At 37.7% G+C, this 21,235-nt stretch overlaps 1 protein-coding gene across 1 annotated transcript in view; it reads left to right on the top strand.

Moving 5' to 3' along the window:
• The window catches only part of MYH15 (myosin heavy chain 15), a 184,432-nt gene that overhangs the window by 85,801 nt on the left and 77,396 nt on the right, over positions 1 to 21,235 (top strand). The window contains 6 exon segments of the mRNA XM_016187700.2: positions 5,003 to 5,070; positions 5,862 to 5,927; positions 5,930 to 5,951; positions 11,812 to 11,929; positions 13,307 to 13,430; positions 15,936 to 16,072. Of these exon segments, the coding sequence (XP_016043186.2) occupies positions 5,003 to 5,070; positions 5,862 to 5,927; positions 5,930 to 5,951; positions 11,812 to 11,929; positions 13,307 to 13,430; positions 15,936 to 16,072 (535 nt within the window).

The raw sequence follows: 21,235 nt of genomic DNA on the forward strand, positions 1-21,235 counted from the left end.
TGTACATTGATTTTGTAGCCTGATACCTTGCTATATTGCCTAACAACTTCCAGTAATTTTCTACTGGATTCTTTAGGTCTTTCTATGTATACTATCATATCATCTGCAAATAGTGAGAGCTTGACTTCTTCCCTTCCAATCTGTATCCCTTTGATTTCTTTCTCTTGCCTGATTGCTATGGCAAGAACTTCCAATACTATGTTGAAGAGTAACGGTGACAGTGGGCAGCCCTGTCTAGTCCCTGATCTGAGGGGGAATGCTTTCAGCTTCTCTCCATTGAGTATGATGTTGGCTGTAGGTTTGCTATATATAGACTCCACTATCTTGAGGAATTTCCCATCTATTCCCATTTTTTGTAGAGTTTTGAGCATGAATGGGTGTTGGATTTTGTCAAAGGCTTTCTCTGCATCTATTGAGATAATCATGTGGTTTTTGGCTTTGCTTTTATTGATGTGATGAATGACATTGATTGATTTACGGATGTTGAACCAGCCTTGCATTCCTGGGATGAATCCCACTTGGTCATGATGAACAATCTTTTTGATGTGTTGCTGTATCCGGTTGGCCAAGATCTTGTTTAATATTTTGGCATCTATGTTCATCAGAGATATTGGTCTGTAGTTTTCCTTTTTTGTTCTGTCCCTATCAGCTTTTGGTATCAGGGTGATGTTGGCTTCATAAAAGGTGGAAGGGAGTATTCCTGTTTCTTCAATCTTATGGAATAGCTTAAGAAGTATGGGTATTAACTGTTTCCTGAAAGTTTTGTAGAATTCGTTTGTGAAGCCATCTGGTCCAGGACTTTTGTTGTTGGGGAGATTCTTAATAACGGTTTCAATTTCTTTGTCTGTGATTGGTGCATTTAGATTTTGTAGTTCTTCTTGGTTCAGTTTTGGAAGTGCATAGGTTTCTAGGAATTGTTCCATTTCTTCCAGATTCTCTAGCTTGGTGGCATATAGTTCTTTATAGAAGTTTTGCAGAATTCTCTGGATTTCTGTGGTGTCAGTTGTGATATCTCCTGTATCGTTGACAATTCTATTAATTTGAGTCTTCTCTCTTTTTTGTTTGGTGAGTCTGGCTAGGGGTTTGTCAATTTTGTTTAATCTTTCAAAGAACCAACATTTGGCTTCATTGATCTTTTGTATGGTTCTTTTATTTTCGATGTTGTTTATTTCTGCTCTAACTTTAGTGATTTCTGTCCTTCTGGTTGCTTTAGGGTTCCTTTGTTCCTCTTCCTCTAAGTCCTTGAGGTGTGTAGTAAGTTCGTTCATTTGGGCTTCTTCTTGGTGTTTAATATGTGATTGTATAGCTATAAGTTTCCCTCTCAGTACTGCTTTAGCTGTGTCCCAAATATTTTGATAGGTTGTGTCTTCATTTTCATTAGTTTCCAGGAACATTTGAATTTCCTGTTTGAGTGAGTGTCTGACCCAGTGGTTCTTAAGGAGCATGTTGTTTAGTTTCCAAATTCTATGTCTTTTAATAATTTTCCGTTTGTTGTTAAAAGTTAGTTTTACTCCACTGTGGTCTGAGAAGATACTTGGGGTGATTTCAATGCTCTTGAATTTATTGATGCTGTCTTTGTGGCCTAGCATGTGGTCTATCCTTGAGTATGTGTTGTGTGGATTTGAAAAGAAGGTGTATTCCAGTTTTTTGGGGTGGAGGAGTCTGAAAATGTCCAAGAGGTCTAGTCTGTCAATCTCTTCATTCAATTCTCTTATATCTTTATTGGTTCTCTTCTTTGTTGATCTGTCTAAGTGTGAGAGTGGGGTATTGAAGTCTCCCACTATTATTGTATTACTATTGATGTATTTTTGAAATTCTTTCAATAGGTGTTTAATGTATTTAGATGGTCCCTCGTTGGGTGCATAGATGTTAATAATTGTTAAGTCTTCTTGGCTGATTGATCCTCTTATCATTATGTAATGTCCTTGCCTATCTTTTATTACTTTATTTAATTTAAAATCTATCGTGTCTGAGATGAGAATGGCTGTTCCTGCCCTTTTTTGTGGACCGTTAGCCTGTATGATAGTTTTCCATCCTTTCACTTTAAGTCTGTGTTTATCTTGTTGTGACAGATGTGATTCTTGCAAGCAGCATATGGTTGGGTTATGTTTTCTGATCCATCCCCCCACCCTGTGCCTTTTGATGGGTGAGTTTAAGCCATTGACATTTATTGATATTATGGATTTAATGTATTGTAGTGCCATTGTTCTAAAAAACAATTTGTTTGCTCTGATATATTACAAGTATTATAGTGATGTTCTTGTTTATAAGAGGTCTTTTAATACCTCTTTCAGGGCCAGCTTGGTGATAGTTGCCTCCTTTAACTGTTGTTTGTCTAAGAAGGTTTTGATCCCTCCATCTAGCTTGAATGAAAGTCTAGCAGGATATATAATCCTTGGTTGAAACCCTTTTTCATTCAGGGCTCGATAGATATCTTGCCACTCCCTTCTGGCTTTTAGAGTTTGAGTTGAAAAATCTGCAGAAAGTCTTATGGGTTTTCCCCTGTATGTGACTTTTTGTTTCTCTCTTGCAGCCTTTAGGATCCTTTCTTTATCCTTACTTCTTCTCATTGTGACTATGATGTGTCTTGGTGTTTTCAGGTCTGGGTTGATTCTGTTTGGTACTCTCTGGGCCTCTTGCACCTTGATATCCTTTCTGTTATTCAGGTCTGGGAAATTTTCTTGTATTATTTCCTCTAGGATGTTTGCTTCCCCTTCCTCTCTTTCTTCCTCTGGCAGGCCAATTATACGAATGTTACTTCTTTTGAGATCATCCCATATGTCTCTGTTGTTGTTTTCAGTGTCTCTCAATCTCTTTTTAAGCTCTTTCACCTCTTTCTTAGTTTTCTCTAACTCATCCTCTGTCTGACTAATTCTGTTTTCTGCTTCTGTTAGTCTGCTTTCCCTTGCCTCAGCTTCTTTCTTCATTACAGCTATTTCAGCTTTCAGTTCTCTAATTGTCTCAAGATAATCAGTATTTTCCTTGGGGGTCTCAACTGTTGTTTCCCTAATACTGCCATTTCTTTCCTCCAATGTTGTTTTCATTTCTGTGATTAATAAGTTTATTATTGCTTGCATACTTTTCTTATCTATGGTTACTTCTGACTGATTTGTGGTTTCTTCTGGGCTCTTGTCTTCATTCATTGGGGTAGCAGTTTTATTTGTTTTTAATATACCCATTTTTTTTTAATTTATGTGTTTCTCTCTTTTTTTTTTTTTTTTTTAATGTTCTGTTGTTCCTCAGTTGTTGTGTTTTGAGCACAAGTAACACTGTACTAAATACCTTTATGACAATTGCACTCACCAACCTCCGGAATAACCGTAGCAACTGAAGTAAGTATTGAAGGAGTTTAATCGTTACCAGTTAGCCAAACAATTTCTCCAGTCCGTGAAAAAAATAGTAACCAAATCCCAGTGAAGAAAGAGAAAAGGAAGAGAGGATAGCAAGAATAGACAGTTATGCAAATCTACTATCCAGTGTATATTCTAAGGGTAACAAGAGTGTAAAGGGAACTAGAGCAGAGATACACACATAGAGAGTCCACTCTGGGTCAGATTTCTTCCCCAAAGTAATTCACAAATTCAGAAAGGCAAAGAAGAAAGAAGTGTATGACAAGATTAAAAAAAAAAAAAAAAAGAGAGAGATTGAGAGAGATAAGAGAGAGAAAAGGGAGAAGATAGGAAGAAGAGTTGTAATTAAAGAGCAGTGCGAGGACCTTCCCAAATGTGTATCAGTGAATTAACAAAAAAAAAAAAAAAAGGAAAAAGGAAAAAAAAAAAAAAAAAAAAAAAAAAACCCTGTTTGGTGGTATGGGGTATCCTGCTAGTAGCTGGTCCCAGGCACTGCTTATGGGGGGAGGGGGGGTGGCGGGAAGGATGTATGCTTGAAAATTAAAAGGAAGAAAAAAGAATTTTTTCCCCTACTCTAATTCTTAACCCAAATTAAGTTATAGAAACATCCTTGGTATGACCGTTATGGCCCCTTATTGGATGGCCTGCTAAAGGCAGAAAATCCTATTGTTTACACGAGATGTGTCCGGAGCTCAAAGGCTAGCCGCTTCTGCTTCTCCGGGCGCCATTTTCCGGGAGACCCCGCCCTCCAGACTTTTTTAAAGGATTTCTCAAAAATGAAAACTAGCTCCAAGTCCTTTGATCCAATGAGAGCTATACTCAAGAAGTCTTTGGATCCACCCTCAGGGTCGCGGTGGACCCTGGCAACTCCCAAGAGGCAGCCCCCGAGCTAAAGTGCTCTCTCCGGGTCCTCTGCCCGCCGCGCTCTGCAACCGGCGGAGGAGCCGCCTTCCCGGGTGGGCGGAGGACAATGCCCGGCGCACTCGCCTTGCCTGGCGCCGCCTGGGAATTCTGGAGCCCCGCTAGTCCGTGTCACCTTTGCTCTAATTGTTAACCCAAATTAAACTGTAATAACTTCTTTGGTGCCCCCCCCCTTATTGACTGGCCTGCTAAAGGCAGAAAATCCTACCTTTGCCGACGATGCTATCAGAGCACTCGCTGTTAGCGACTTCTCAGGCCGTCGCCATATTACCTCCCTCTCCCACTATTTCTTATGTATGTCATCATCCGTAGTACAGCTACACTTAAAACTCAGGATCAGAATATAACCTACTTTGTTAACTACTTTTTCCTCTTAAATTCTATATTTTAATCAGTTATTTGGATCAACATTTTGAAGGAACACAGTGTTTCACTGTATATACATATATATTCTTTCATAATTTAGCTAATATTCTACTGAGAGATATTTATTTATTTATTTATTTACAATGACTAAACAATGCTGCAGTATATTTGCACAGTTGCCTGATTAATTTCCTTAAGAGAAGTCCTAGAAATAGACTTTTGTGTAGAGATATAAATATTTTTAAAGCTTTTAGGAGATATTGCCATATTGCTTCTAGAACTTTGATAAACTTATGCTTTCATCAGCAGGATATGATAATGTGACAAAAAGAGCATTTAAAATGTTTTATTCCTTCTTTTTATAGCTCTACAGTTTGGGCAGAAGAAACACAAGAAGGGCTCTTCATTCCAGACGGTTGCATCGCTGCATAAAGTAATTTTTAATCACTTTTATTCATACATTAACTACATCAAAATCTGCATGTTATTACTAATTTGGGATTTCTCATATTTTAGTAAGGACAAAATATCTGAAGTCAGCTTAGGTCGAGAAGTTGAAATTTATATTATCAGGTTGTAATGAACGCTGCTTTTACCTCACCTCAATTCCTTTTATCAATCATGTACCCATCTTCCAACTGATGAGAATACTGATTCATAACAGCTCACAGTAGCCATAATTTTCCTTGGCCATCTGGAAAACTGTCTCATCTAGACTATGACCCCCGCCTTCTCAGGATGGGACCCACTGTGATGCTTACATTTATGCTTAGAACTTCTACAGAGATTATGCAGTTCATATAGTTGCTTTTTCCTTCCCTAACCCTTTTCTGCTTCCCTTTCTCCAAATAAATCTCTCCAGTTGGATTCTCAGATTCATTTCCAAAACGAAAGAAAGAAAGAAAATCTCACTGATCAACAGACAGAAAGACTTCTAGGTCAACAGTATCTCTCTTGAAATCATTATGCTGCCCATCCTTATTCTTATCAAATTCAAAAGCAATAAACATGATTCACAACAGAACTATGCCGAAAAATATTGACCTACCATATGAAGGGAATAATGCATATTTGCTAAGTAAGGAAAACTGTAGAAGTCATTATATTTTTGTTAGTATGCATATTGGTTTAAAAATCAAGTTGACTTTGAGAAACTTGTGAGGTGGACTAACATTTCTAGTGATCTGAAAGTAATTTTGCATTTATGATGGGTCTCCATTTTAGGAAAACCTAAACAAATTAATGACTAATCTGAAATCAACAGCTCTTCATTTTGTGAGATGCATAAACCTACCAATATGAATAAAATGCCAGGTAAGAATTAAACTCTTTGGGGGGGTGGGCAGTGGCACAGCTGGTTAACTATGCATGTTACCAAGTTCAAGGACCTGGGTTTGAACATCTTCTTCCCACCTGCAAGGAAGATGTTTCACAGATATTGAGGCAGGTCTATAGGTGTCTATCTATCTGTCTTTCTCTTTCTCTATCCAACCCTCTCAACTTCTCTCTGTCCTATCAAATAAAAAAAAAACAATTAAAGGGAAAAAATTTCTGCCAGCAGCAGTGGATGCAAAGTGCTGTGATAATCTTGGCAATTAAAAAAAGAACAAAACTAAACTCTTGTAAATTGCTCTAGGAAATACATTTGAGTTAAGTTTGTTGAATGCCATTGTAAGAAACTTTCCTTCTCATAATTTTCACGTAGGAAAATAAAAGTAAGTTTGAAGTGGTCTTCAGAATCTCAAGATTGGCTTTGAATTGTGATTCAGATGGATTTACAGAAGGGTTTCATAAAGCAGGCTCACTGGGATAACGGATGAATTTCTATATGACTATGTATAAAGACATTGAATAATTGATTGTAGCATTTAGGTAGACATTTCAGCATTTGATAATTTATTTGATCAATTTATTTAAACTGGCATATGGTTTCTAATAATTCCCTCTAGTTTTGTTCCCAATACTAATGTGTTTTCTCTCTACTAGTACTATCTTCTTTTTGATATGTTCTTCTGGGCAGTGTAAACGTTAAGAAATAATTTCCTTAGTTTACTGAGCTGTAATTGACTTATATACATCAGTTAAATTATATAGCACTTTCATTATACAGTGTATTATTTGACTTATACATAACAGTTTACATACAAACAAATTTACTTAGGATACATTATCTTATATATAAATGAAGAAAAAAAGAAACAGAAAAAGTATATTTTCTTTATGATGAAATCTTAAAATCTACTCTTAACAGCTTTTGTTATTTATCTTTTAACTAGGTTAACATACCATTGTCATGTTGTACCTTATATCATCTACTCATTATCTTATGACTAGATATTTATATGTTTTGACCACTTTTATCCAATTCCTTCAATTCCCACTTCTGGTAACCACAAATATGATCTTTTTACTTTTGCAAGATTTATTTATATATTTTTTATTAGAAAGTGAAAGAGAACCAGAACATCACTTTGGCTTCAGGCATACATCCTGTCAGGGATAAAACTGAGAATCTCAAACATGCCAAGTCTGACAATGCATGCTGAGCCAATTCCCAGGCCACTGATCTCTCTTTCTTTAAAGATTTATCTTGCTATTTTTAAAAATTATCTATTTTATGAAACACACACACAAAATTGTTTTTTTAAATATTTTTCTTTCATTAGTATTTAATATAGATTTACAAAATTACATGTCAACGGGGTATAATTCCACACCTCTCCCACCAACAGAGTTCTGAATCTTCAGTCTTCCCACTGCAAGCCACTGGTTGTAGAAATGTGTTCTAGAGCCCTGCTTTCCCAGAACCGCACCCCACTATGGAAAGAGAGAGACAAACTGGGAGTATGGATCGACCTGACCTGTCAACGCCCATGTTTAGCAGGGAAGAAATTACAGAAGCCAGACCTACACCTTCTGCATCCCACAATGACCTTGGGTCCATACTCCCAGAGAGATAAAGAATAGGAAAGCTATCAGGGGAGGTGATGGGATATGGAGTTCTGTTGGTGGGAATTGTGTGGAGTTGTACCCCTATTATCCTATGGTTTTGTCAGTATTTCCTTTTTATAAATAAAAATTATTAAAAAAAATAAGAAATAGGCCAACCATCATCTCTACAATTATTTGTCTACATTTGTACAAAATTGCTACCTTTTTCTTCCAGATCCAATCTTCTCTTCTCCTCCAAGCCACTCATGACACCATTACTACCTCTATATGTCTCTCTCCTTTTCCTCCTCTCTCTCCTGGTGCTGATGGACTTGGAGTTCAGAGCCCTCTTATCTTCTTCCTCCTATCACTCCTGCCCCACTAGGAATAGGGATCAAGGTCATTTTTTGGGGGTGCAGAAGGTAGGAGTTTTGGCTTCTGTAATTGCTTCTCCACTGGATGTGGGTATCCATACTCCCAGCTTCTTTCTGTCTTTCCCTAGTGAGCCAGAGCTCTGGAGAGGCCAGGTTACCTTTGAGCACTGCTTGGCTCTGGTTTATGATTGTGCCAGAGTTTGAATTTGGGACCTTTAGGGCCACAGACATGTAAATCCTGTGCTCAAACCTATCAAGCTGTCTTACTGGCCTTTGTCTGTTTTATTATTTTTTAATTTAAAAATATAAGCAAAATTATATGATATTTGTTTTTTCTACTTTACTTCACTTAATAAAATGTCCTCAATGTCTTGTCCATGTTGTCACTAGTGGCAAAATTTCTTTCTTTTTATAGATGAATAACATTCCACTACATATGCACATTTCTTTATTCATCCCTCAGTGGATATTTAGGTTACTTCTGTGTTTTGTCTATTGTAATGTATACTTTTTGATGAGTAGATTGTCTTATGGATAAATTGGGATAGGTTGGTGGTAGTAAATAATTTTTAGTATTTTTTTCTGCCAAATTTTCAAAACCAAGTTTTTGCAGATATTAGAAGCATGAAATTCTTTCTTTACATATTGGAGTTTAAAGACTCCCAGTCTTCTTTTTGGAATTACAGGTTTCTGTGGAGCGATTCAATGTATGTCATCCTCAAAAGAGTTTATATGACAAGTACTTAAGTCTTCAGAACACTAATCACCCTTTGGAATATGTAGCCAGATGTTGCTGATTCTGATTTCTGAGATTCTGTAGTACCTTGCATTTTTATTAACCTTCTGCAATTAAGACCCCAATCTTGGCAGTCTGTGACCTATTTTGGGAAAGTGTAATAATAAACAATGATGTAGCAGTTTGAATTTTTGCAATGCCAACACTCCATGTTCATTCACGCTGTATGTTTTTTGCCTCATTGTTTCTTATCAGCTGGGTTTCTGAATGCATCAAGAGACACACTTTCCATCTAGCAAGAAATCTAATTAGCTGCCTCTATTTTGGAGCAATTCTGCTACCTATTAGAGTTGCCTCCCATAGAGTGAGCTCTGATTTCAGCAGGTTTTTTTTTTCTTAAGTCATAAGACAAAGTCATAAGAAAAGCTTCACGATCAAAGCAGTTCTTCATATGTACTTAAAGAGAATGAGTGTGCTTGATTTTAATGTGCAGTAGAACTTACTTCTGTCCCTTTGTACAGATTATCTGTGTTTCTGAAAGGGACTGAATTCAAGAATATGAATAGATGGCTCAGAGTTAATTTCTGTGAGCCTGAGCAAAGGTTGAGCATCATTTCATTCACATTTTTTTTGAAGTAGTATATCTGTCTGACTTTTTAAAAATATTTTATTTTATTATTTTATTATTTTAATTTTTAATTTATAAAATGGAAATATTTATAAGACTATAGGATAAGAGGGGTACAATTCCACACAATTCCCACACCCAGAACTCTGTATCCAATCCCTTCCCTTGTTAGCTTCCCTATTCTTTATCCCTCTGGTAGTATATGGACCCTGGATCATTATGGGATGCAGAAGGTGGAGGGTCTGGCTTCTGTAATTGCTTCCCCACTGAACATGGGCATTATCAGGTCGATCCGTACTCCTAGCCTCTCGCTTTTTTTCTTTCTTTTTTTTTAAGTTAAGAAAGGAGACATTAACAAAATCATAGGATGGGGGGTTACAACTCCACACAATTCCTGCCACCCAATCTCTATATCCTGTCCCCTCCCCACTAGCTTTCCCATTCTCTATCCCTCTGGGAGCATGGACCCAGGGTTGTTGTGGGTTGCAGAAGGTGGAAGGTCTGGCTTCTGTAATTGCTTCCCCACTGAACATGGGCATTGACTGGTTGATCCATACTCCCAGTCTGCTTCTCTCTTTCCCTAGTAGGGTGGGTCTCTGGGGAAGCGGAGCTCCAGGACGCATTGATGGGGTCTTCAGTCCAGGGAAGCCTGGCTGGCATCCTGATGGCATCTGGAACCTGGGGGCTGAAAAGAGAGTTAACATACAAAGCCAAACAAATTGTTGAAGAATCATGGACCCAAAGGATGGAATAGTGGAGATAAAGTGTTGGAGGGTGCTCACTGCAAACTCTAGTGTACTACTGCTTTCAGGTATATATTTACCCTGGTTTATGGATATGTGTGGACATATGCTCTATCTCCTGGAACCTGGTGTATATCTAGGTTTTGGGACTTTGTTAGGAAGTGAACCACCTGGGATGGAGTTAGAGAATACTATGAAAGGAAAGGTCTCACTCGAGTGATGAAACTGAAGTATTGTCATTCCACACCTGAAGTCTCTGGACACAGTCTGAAGTGAAGCATGCTGGGGTGGCACTTGTGTTGATTAGGTTGCAATCAGCAGGTGCAATGTTATTTGATAAGAATTGGGAGAAGCATACAGGAAAGTAGGCCCTACCCTAGGGTCCCAGGACTGGGGGAAGTTTAGGCTCTATAGTGGAAATGTGAGGTTCCTGCTGTCCTAGGGTTCAAGAAGACAATGGATAGTTATTGTTAACATCACATTATTTGGTAATTGGGTTAACTTTGAAAAGTCCCTTTGTTAGACATACAATCAATTCCCTCCCCTCTCATATTAATTAAATAGTGATTTATATGACTACAATTTAATAGGTGTGTACATAAATACCATTCCCACCTCTAAAAGATTGTGTCCCATCCCACCCCCCCACTCCCACCCCCACCCACCCCCCCCAATGGCCCAGGAAGCCACATGTCCATCCTCCCCCTCACCACAGGGTTTTTACTTTTTTGCCCTACTTTCAATTTAGTCTGATCCTGCTTTTAGTTTCCCTTTCTGATCTTCTTTCTCAACTTCGGTTGATGAGTGGGATCATCCCATACTCATCTTTATCTTTCTGACTTAGCTCACTTAACATAATTCCTTCTAACTCTGACCAAGACAGGTCATAGAAGTTGAGTTCATTGTTCTTAGTAGCTGCATAGTATTCCATTGAGTATATATTCCACAGCTTTCTCAGCCACTCATCTGTTGTTGGGCACCTGGGTTGCTTCCAGGTTTTAGCTATTATGAATTGTGCTGCTATATATAACTATATATATGCTACTATATAACTATAGTAGGCCTTTGAGTTAGGATTGCAGTTTGGCTTCTTCCAGAAGACTTGCTGAAGAGTCAGAGACAGTGGCTTGTTGGATAGTTTTTCAAAGACTTCTGCCAGAGATTGCTGCTGCAGCTCCAGTGAGGCTTCATCTGATAAACAGGGAGGTGATAGATGGTACTTTATCATAGAATAAAACAGACATTCTCAAGGTAATAGGAAAATATAAAATGGGATGCAACCCAGTCCTTTCCTAAGGCAAAATAGTAAACAGAATTTTCTTGTGTGTCTAACTTTCCTTTTCTTTGGCACACTCCCTTAAATCATTTTCTACTACTTAGAACTGGCAGTTCTCTTTGATATTCTTATTCCTTTCTCTTCCTGGTTTTTGACTAGTGAATGGATGTAACATCAACCATTGTAGCAATGGTTTTCATCTTCCAAAAGTGTTTGTTTCCAAGATCTTATCTGTGAACTCACCTATGTAGTTAAATTCCTGTTAAAAGAATGTCTGGTCAATCCTGTTTGTAAACTCCCATATCATAGGATGGGTAGTGTGAAGATCATTAGGTCATGTGGGACTGAGTGAGTTCCATTACCTGTATGTAGAGAATACTCAATTCAACCTTTTCCTTATTAGATCAAGATTTATCTATAAGGACAAAATGTGGGGTAATGACTTTTCAGATATCGAGTTAACGTGACCCTTTTCTTTCCCTTCAGGTATATTGGACCCTTACTTGGTTCTAGAGCAGCTACGCTGTAATGGTATCTTGGAAGGAATTAGGCTATACAATGGAGGTTTTCCAAACCGACTACTGTATGCTGATTTTAAACAAAGGTAAATATACCCCAAGATCCAAGGTGCCTGAAGCAGTTTATTCTTTTTTCCTCTCTATCTGGGTGTATACGCATGCATTGTTTGTTTGGTTGATATCCTCCAAACTACAAATCGATGTGTTTTGGTGGTGGTGAGATATATGATGACAGAGTTCTATTATTATTTCCCCTTAATCCAACATCCATGTAGCTGTAATATCCTTAAATCTCTATTAATGGATAATAGACCTACATATAGAAGATATATATACAGAAGAAAAATATGGAGGCTGAATTGAATCTCTGAAATGTTATATGCACTTAATCGTAGCTGCCATCTGAATAGGTCATTGCTTTACTAGTAAACTTGTAGAAGAGAGCCAGCAGGTTATATGGCAGGAGGCAGGAGAGGCATCTTTGCTTTCTACTTCCAAATTTTGAAGATTCTAAAAGTGTAAATTATAGGCCATCAAGTAAATTTGAACTAATTATGGCAGAGTAGAGCAAGTAAGAATTAAGAGGAATATTTCTAGTTCTTTACCAGTCACCATAAGGGTAAAGGAATATCAAAAATAACATCTGATCTCTCTGATTTTCAGCTTCCGTATCAGTATACTAGATATATGGAGCCCTTTTTCTTTTCTCTTCTTTTTTTTTCCTCTTCTTTTTCTCCCCTGATTCTTTTTACCTCTCTCTCTATCTCTTTATTTTATTTTTTATTTCCACCAGGGTTATTGTTAGTGCTCAGTGCTAGCACTACAAATCCACCGCTTCTGGTGGCCATTTTTTCTTTTCTTTCTTTTTTTTTTTATTTCTACTTTATTTTTATTTGTCAGAACAAATTGAGAGGGAAGGGAAAGATAAAACACCAGTGGATCTGTTTCACTGCTCATAAAACGGACCCCTTGGAGGTAGGGGGCAGGGACTTAAACCTCGGTTCATGCACTTGGTAATATATGCGCTTACCTGAGTGTGCCACTGCCCGGCCCCCTCTTTTTCCCCTTGAGCTGAGACTCATGTGAGATTGTTTCTAGAGCTCCATGAAAAGTCTATTATAGCAATACTGTTTTTTTTTGTTTGTTTTTTTATGGTGGTGCAGGGGATTGAACCTGGGACTTTGGAGCCTCAGGCATGAGAGTCTGTTTGCATAACCATAAGTCTGTTATGCTATCTACCCTCCGCCCTGTTGCCCTTTTTTTTTTCTTTTTTATTTAAGAAAGGATTAATTAACAATAAGCAATACTGTTTTCATCCTCATTATCATGACCAAGAGTATTGTGAAAATCAAACACAATAGTAGACTGGGTAGAAGTGTGTATCTCTATTTATCTTACTTATCCAGATTACTTTTTGAGTAATATGACTGCCTGATGCCAAGATTTATTGTTTATCTCTGTAGGTACTGCATTCTGAACCCAGAGATCTTTCCAAAGAGCAAATTTGTAAGTAGTAGAAAAGCAGCTGAAGAATTACTTGGCTCCTTGGAGATAGACCATACTCAATACTGCTTTGGAATCACTAAGGTAACCAAAACCCATAAAGAATGCATTTGAAGAAGAGTGGGAGGAAAGAATATGTACCTATATATATAAAAAAACATGAAAGTGAAATTATAAGCCATTCTACAGACCCTGTGACCACTTTTAATGCAAATGCAGCTCAATTGAAAATGGAAACAGGCACTATTTAAGAAAAAAAAATTGATGCTTCTTAAAGCTCAGTCATGGCTATATTTATATTTTAATAATTATTCACATAATGCAGTGTGTGCCAAGACATGAAGTACTGAATCAATCTAATTATGGTATAAAGTTTTTTTTTCTTATTGAGGGTGTTAATGCTTTACGATGAAGTCACTGACATATGTATATAATTTCATTATGTAACAGGCCCCCAGAATTGTCTTCCTATCCTCCCACTCTCTTCCTCCCCAGAGTCCTTTGCTTTGGTTGCTGTACACTAGTAGAAAGTGTTTATACACATCAGAGCAAGGAAAAGTAGAATCAACTTGGTCGAGTTCTGCTTGTCTCTATGTAAAATGATTCATCTGTAAATTCTCTTTTAGATTCTGCAAGACTATCTGATTGATTAAAACTTAAAATTTATTATGAGAAAGAGAAAAATGAAACATAGGGGTGAGAGACAGAGCTTCTAGAGAGCTGTTCAATTTTGACATAGGTTGTGCTGGGATTAAGCCTGGGACCTCTTGTGTACAAATTGGTGCTCTAACAGAGTGAACTGTCTCTCCAGCTGATCCTTATTTTAAAACTAATTTATTTCTGTCATTGCTGGTACTTTCCCACTCTGGGCTGACTTACGGATAGCAAGAGAGACAGAGGGAGAGAGGAGGAAAAATTGTTATAGTACCAAAGCTTCCTCTAGTGTGCTGGGTGGGGATCATGGTGAAACCATGCTTGTGATGAAGTAGGGGCACTATCTAGGTGATTTCTCTTGCTGCTTATTAATTAAAAACTTTAAAACCTACAAAGCACAAGGACCAGTGTAAGGATCCTGGTTCAAGCGCCCAGCTCCCCACCTGCAGGGAAGTCACTTCACAGGTCTGCAGGTGTCTATCTTTCTCTCCTCTCTCTGTCTTCCCCTCCTCTCTCCATTTCTCTCTGTCCTATCCAACAACAACAGCATCAATAACAACAACAATAATAACTACGAAGATTATCTAAGATTATGCAGAAGTTAGCAAATCACTTCAGGGAAGTCAACACATTTCCTTTGGGTTAAATGTTTGGGTAATTTGGTTGGTTATAAAGTTTTGTGGGGTTTAAAAATTTTTTTTAATATTTATTCCCTTTTGTTGCTCTTGCTTTTTTATTGTTGTAGTTATGAAGTTTATTTTTTATATAGCTAGCTAAAAATTGTCTTCTATTTTTAAGGGGTTGTTTAAAAAATAGAAAGGAAGGATGGAAGGAAAGAAAGAAGAAGCTTAGAAAATTATTCAGCAGGTAAAGTGGGTATCTTACCCTGTATGAAGTCTTGATTTTTATCCCCAGAACCACATAAGCAGTATCAAGAGAACTCATGAGTAATGGAGCAGTACTTTCATGTATTTTTCGCCTTTTAAAACAGACTGGAGGGTTGGGATATAGATAATCCTGTAGAGGAAGAGAGAGAGAGAGAGAGAGAGGAAGAAAGAAAGAAAGGTAAAGAAAGAAGTCACTAGGAGTGGTAGAATAATACAGGGGTGAAGCCATAGCAGGAAACACACACACAGAGACACACATTCACTCATATGTTAAAAATTGTACTGGGGGAGATGACTTGGCAGTATTATACACGTGTTAGGTTCTTGATTCTTTCCCCAGTGCCACATTTAAGGAAAAAGAAAGTATTTTTTACTGAGACTATATATGATATTAAAAAACCTTAAAATATTTGCTATCTGGCCATTTAAGTTTGCAGATCTCTATCTGGCATTTTGGAGTACTGCCTACTGTGGTTTATCTTAAAATCATTATCCCTGGAAAGGGTTAGAAAAATACAATGTGAGAATATAGGACTTGCCTTGCCTGCCTAAGGCTCCAAAGACCTCCTGTAAGTTCACTGATCAGCACTGTCAAATGCCAGAACTGAAGTACATCTTTAAATAGAGTTCCCTGGTAAATTAATGAATAGGTAAAGGTGAGAAAAGCATTAAATCCTTCTTTTCCTTCTCCTTATTCTCCTTGTCCTTGTTCTTGTCCTTGTCCAAATAGGTGACTTAGTGAGAAGAGTACAGGACTAAAGGAATATAGGACCAGTATAGGACCAGGCTCTGGACTACATCCTTGATACTACATATGCCAGTAGAGAGTGATGCTCTTATCTGTTTTAAAACAAATAAACAAAATATTAAATATGTTTTTTAAAATCAATGTTTTCAAATCTTGATGGTTAAAACCAAACATCTTAAAAATGTTTTATGCATTTAATTAAACTAAAGTGGAATTGATAAATACACCAGTTGCTCATAGAATCATCCAGTATATAGTCAATACTTTTAATTGATGGTACATTTGATTTATTTTCTTAAGGTGTTTTTAAAAGCTGGATTTCTGAGTCAACTGGAAGCAATGAGAGATGAGAGGCTATCTAACATCATCACACTGTTCCAAGCCAGACTACGGGGCAAACTAATGCGAATCAAATTCCAGAAATTTCTGGAAGAGAGGTATTATATACTTACAATGCACTTCAACTGCTGGAGTAATGGTGTCTCTTACATAATGCCACTTTATAATAGCTCAAGGTCAAGGCCTGCTTCCTCTGCTTAGACTGGGGCTTTGATTTAAAAGACTTAAAGCTACTAAAAATGTGGAACACCAAAGTAGAGGGCTCTCATTGCCCTATCCAACCAAATGGAAGTACAAATGAGATTATTTCTTGTTTACTTTTAATTGGAGATTAATGGATTACAGTACAGTTATTGGCACATGGTACAATTTCTCATCTCACCAAGATAGGTGTCTACAAAACACTCTCACCCCAAATTAGCCCCATCATCTGTACCAGGACCTGAAAGACTTTTACCCCAGCCTTCCCCTTGTCTTCTTCTCCTAGAGTCTTTTGCAAATTTTACTTTATTTTTCCCCTTTTCTGTTAACATTTGTGCTGCTGTGAACATAAGTGTATACAGTTCTCTTCAGCTGTGTGTTTATTTTCTTAGAATATGTCCTCAGGAGAGAATTTTTTAGGTTATAGGGTAAGTCCATTTCTTGCTTTTTGAGTCTTTTAATTAATTTATTTATTTTTCCTTTTGTTGCCCTTGTTGTTTTATTGTTTGTATTTATTATTGCTGTTGGTATTGATTTTGTTGTTGTTAGACAAGACAATAAGAAATGGAGAGAGGAGGGGAAGACAGAGAGGGGGAGAGAAAGACTCTCCTTCTACTTTTATTCCTTCTACTTTTCCTCTCTTCTATCAGCTACACACAACTCTGAAGCCTAGAAAGCCTGAGATGTGGGTGCCTGCCTGACTGGGTTCTGGTGAGACTTTGCTTTACTTATAGAGGTCACCTTCTTAGCATTCCTTTAAAAGAGCAAAAATAGCAAAAGCATTAATAAGGAAAAAGAGGAGAAATGATGGGGTACATAGGGTTTGAAAAAGTGGAGTACATAGGGATGGTTTGGTCTTTGTGGAGATATGGCATAGAAAGGGAAGAAAGAGGGCAAGAGTGAGATGGAGAATGGAAAACATCTGAAAGGTGTTATTGGAAGCAGGAAGTGGGTCCTTGCTGGTTTTCGTCATTATGGATAGAAGCTAAGGTTACTAGAAACCGTGCCCCAGCATGGCTGATGGCTGTGGTTGAGAGGTTAAGTCGCTGGATGTGAAGCTAGAGGCTTGTGATTGAATCCCTGGAGTTGGATGTCTCTATTCTAAGGTAAGCCCTGGAACCCCTCGGAAGGGGGGAGGGGGAAGAAGATTCTTCTTTGGTGAATATTCTGTTTATATTTTCTCCCTGCTTTTGTATAAGGAGTTTTTTTTTTTTTTTTTTTTTTGGCTGAGTTAGGTGAGATTTTTGTCTAATTTATGGCATAAAAATGTTGGGTTTTTTTTTTTTTCCATTCCTTAAGATGTCTCTCTTTTTGGGTGGTAGTTTCTTTTGCTATGCAGAAACTTTTCAATTTGATATAGTCCATCGGTTTACTTTTGTTTTCCTTGCAAATGGAATTGAGTCATTGAAGACACCTTTAAAACATAGATCAGAGAGAGTTCTGCCAATGTTTTCCGATAAATATTTGATGGTTTCTGGCTTAACATCCAAACCCTTGATACATTTGGAGTTTGCTTTCTTGCGTGATAAGATGATGTGGTTCAGTTTCATTCTTCTGTGTGTTCCAATCCAGTTCTCCCAACACCATTTGTTGAAGAGACTTTCCTTTTTCCATTTAATATTTTGGGCCCCCTTGTCCAAAAATTATATGTCCATAGGTGTGGGGGCTTATTTCTGGGCTCTCAATTCTATTCCACCAGCCACTGTGCTATTTTTTTTTCTAGTTCAAGGCAGCTTTGATAACAATAGCCTTATAATAGTTTGAGGTCTGGGAGTGCAATGTCTGGATTTTCACAAGATTGGTTTGGCAATTCTAAGTATTTTATAATTCCAGGTAAACTTTTGTAACTTTGTTATATTTGCCTAAAGAAGTTTGGTGGGACCTTGGTGGGAATTTCACTAAATCTGTATTTGGCTTTGCATCCTTCCCTTTGGAGACATTCTTTGCAATTTGAGCAGTCTGGATCTCTGAAAGTAGTATGACTCACAATTACAGTAAGAGCTGACCTGGGAGAATTTGAGTGCACCTCACAGACAACTCTTTAGGTCACAAAGTAACTGGGAGTTGTTATGACTATTTTGTAAACTCTACTGGGTCAGAGACTGTGACTCTAGGTAACATATAATCATCAATCTCTTCTTCATGTTAGGTAGATTTACTAGAGACATTTATCATTATATTTAACCACTTACGTGAAGTTTTTTGGTTTTCCATCCTTTATTTATTTATTCATTTTTTTCTAGGCTATGAATAGTGAGACTAATAAAAGATAAATGTGTGAAAAAGAGTTTTAGAATATAGTTTTAGATGGTATGAAATGTAATTTTTTGTGCCATTTTTTCCCCAGAGATTCAGTAAATATTCTCATTCTTTTCCAGTGTTTCTTTGTATTGCTAAATAAAATGACTTTTTGTGATCAAAATAGTATGTTACAAGATTATAAGATTACAATGTATAGTCCCATACCACATCCTCTAGATGATAACCACCATAGTTCTTACAAAGTCTTAAGAGTTCTTCTCTTCTCCTCCTCCTGAATCATCTTCTCTTTTTCCTCCTCTTCCTTTTTCTTTTGCAAGTTCATGTGTTTCAGTTCTCTAGATTTCACATGAGTCAAAGCATCCAGTAGCTGTCTTTCATCTCTTCATTTACTTTGCTAAGCATAATCACCCCCATTCCATCCATTTTGTCCCAAAGGACACAATACAATATCATATATATATATATATATATATATTTTGTTACAGAATAGCATTTCATGAGTATGTATCTCATGACTTCTTTATCCAGTCATCAGTTAGTGGACATTCAGGCTGCTTCTATTCTTTGCCTATTGCGAATAATGCACCTATGAATATAGAGGTACATATGTCCCTTCTTATTTATTTATTTATTTTCCCTTTTGTTGCCATTGTTGTTTTATTGTTGTAGTTACTGTTATTGTTGTCGTTATTGATGTCGTCATTGTTGGATAGGACAGAGAGAAATGGAGAGAGAAGGGGGAAAACAGAGAGGGGGAGAGAAAGATAGACATCTGCAGACCTGCTTCACCACCTGTGAATCGACTCCCCTGCAGGTGGGGAGCCGGGGGCATGAACCGGGATCCTTATGCTGGTCCTTACACTTTGCACCATGTGTGCTTAACCCGCTGTGCTACCACATATGTCCGTTCTAATTAGTGTTACAGTGTCCTTTAGACACTGTAATAAGAGTGGTATTTCTGGATCATAAGGTAATTCATAAGGTAATTTCCCTTTGTTTAAGGATTCTATACAATTTTCCAGAGAGGTTATACCAGTTTGCGCTCACACCAGCAGTATAGCAGATTCCCCTTTTCTCTACAGCCTCACCAACACCTCACATTTTTTGTTTTGCTGATATAAGCCATTCTTGTGGGTCTGAGGTGAAATCTTAGTGTAGTTTTAGTTTGCATTTCTCTAATGATAAGAGAAATGGAGCATTACTTCATATGTCTGTAGGCCATGTGTATCTCTTCCTTAGAAAATTTCCCACTCAGTTCTTTGTCCCACTTTTTTTAATGGAGATTAATGGTTTACAATTGACAGTAAAATATAGTAGTTTGTACATGTGTAACATTTTGCAGTTTTCCACATAGCAGTTCAACCCCCTTTAGATCCTCCTCTATAATCATGTTTCAGGTACCGCCCCCCCCCCACACACACAGAGACATCCACACACACAGTCTTTTACTTTGGTACAAAACAGCCACTTTTTTATTGAGTTATTATTTTTCTTTCATATTTTCTTTTTTTCTTTCTTTATTTATTGGATAAAGACAGCCAGAAATCAAGAGGGAAGGGGCTGATAGAGAGGGAGAGAGACAGAGAGACACCTGAAACACTGATTCACCACTTGCAAAGCTTTCCCCCTACAGCTGGGGACTAGGGGTTCAAACCTGGGTCCTTGTGCTCAATCAGGTGTGCACCACCCAGCCCCATTATTTTTCTTTCTTTTGTTGAGCTGAATAAGTTATTTATACACATTTTCTTAACCTTTAATAGAATCATGGAGAACAAAATTTCCAAACAGGTATTGTCAGCAAGGAATTCTACTGTTGTTATTTTCCCAAAAGCACACATTACTGAATCCATAGATCTCAGTATAACTTGTTTAATTGACATTCTATTAACTCCTCTTTCCCCCAAACAGGAAAATTTACACTACAATGCCAGAAAATATTAGAGAAAATAACTCCTGGGGCCAGGTGGTGGCACACATGGTTGAGCGCACATGTTACAGTGCACAAGGACCCAGGTTGGAGTCCCTGGCCCCCACCTGCAGGGGGAAAAGCTTCACAAGTGGTGAAGCAATGCTGCAAGTGTCTCTCTGTCTCTCTCCCTCTTTATCACCCCTTTCCCTCTCAATTTCTGTCTGTATCCAGCAAATAAAGATTCAAAAAGAAAAGAAAACTCCTAAAAACCTTCTCTTTACTCCGTAGTGTGTGTATGTGTTTGTGTGTGTGTGTGTGTGTGTGTGTTTTGTCAGAGCACTGCTCAGCTCTGGTTTATGATGGTGCTGGGTATTGAACCTGATGTAGTTTACACTGTGATATGGAAGTATATAAGAGTTTGGGACTCTCTTATAGAACACAATTTCTAGTTTGGTTGAGTCTTACTTGCATAATATTCCTAATTTCTCTCTCTCTCTCTCTCTCTCTCTCTCTGTCTCTCTTTATTTACTTGACAGAGAAAGGCAGAAATTGAGAGTGAAGGGTAAGATAGGGAGAGAGACAGAGAGACACCTACAGCACTGCTTTACCACTTGCAAAACTTCCCCCCTTTAGGTGGGGACCAGGGGCTTGAACCTGGGTCCTTGTGCACTATAACATCATAACATGTGCACTTAACCAGGTATACCACCACATGGCTCCATACTCCTAATTTCTTCATTGTTAACTTCCTTCATCTCTAAAATGAGCTTTTTTTCTTTCACCCTGGACCTAGTCCAAATCGAAAGCACTTGCATTTGATCCCTTCCTCTGCATTGAGTGAACTTCTTTGAAAGTCATACTTTACCTTCTTTTCCATGTGAATATAAAA

This window comes from Erinaceus europaeus, chromosome 9 (genome assembly GCF_950295315.1).
Source record: "Erinaceus europaeus chromosome 9, mEriEur2.1, whole genome shotgun sequence".
Classification (NCBI taxonomy): domain Eukaryota; kingdom Metazoa; phylum Chordata; class Mammalia; order Eulipotyphla; family Erinaceidae; genus Erinaceus; species Erinaceus europaeus.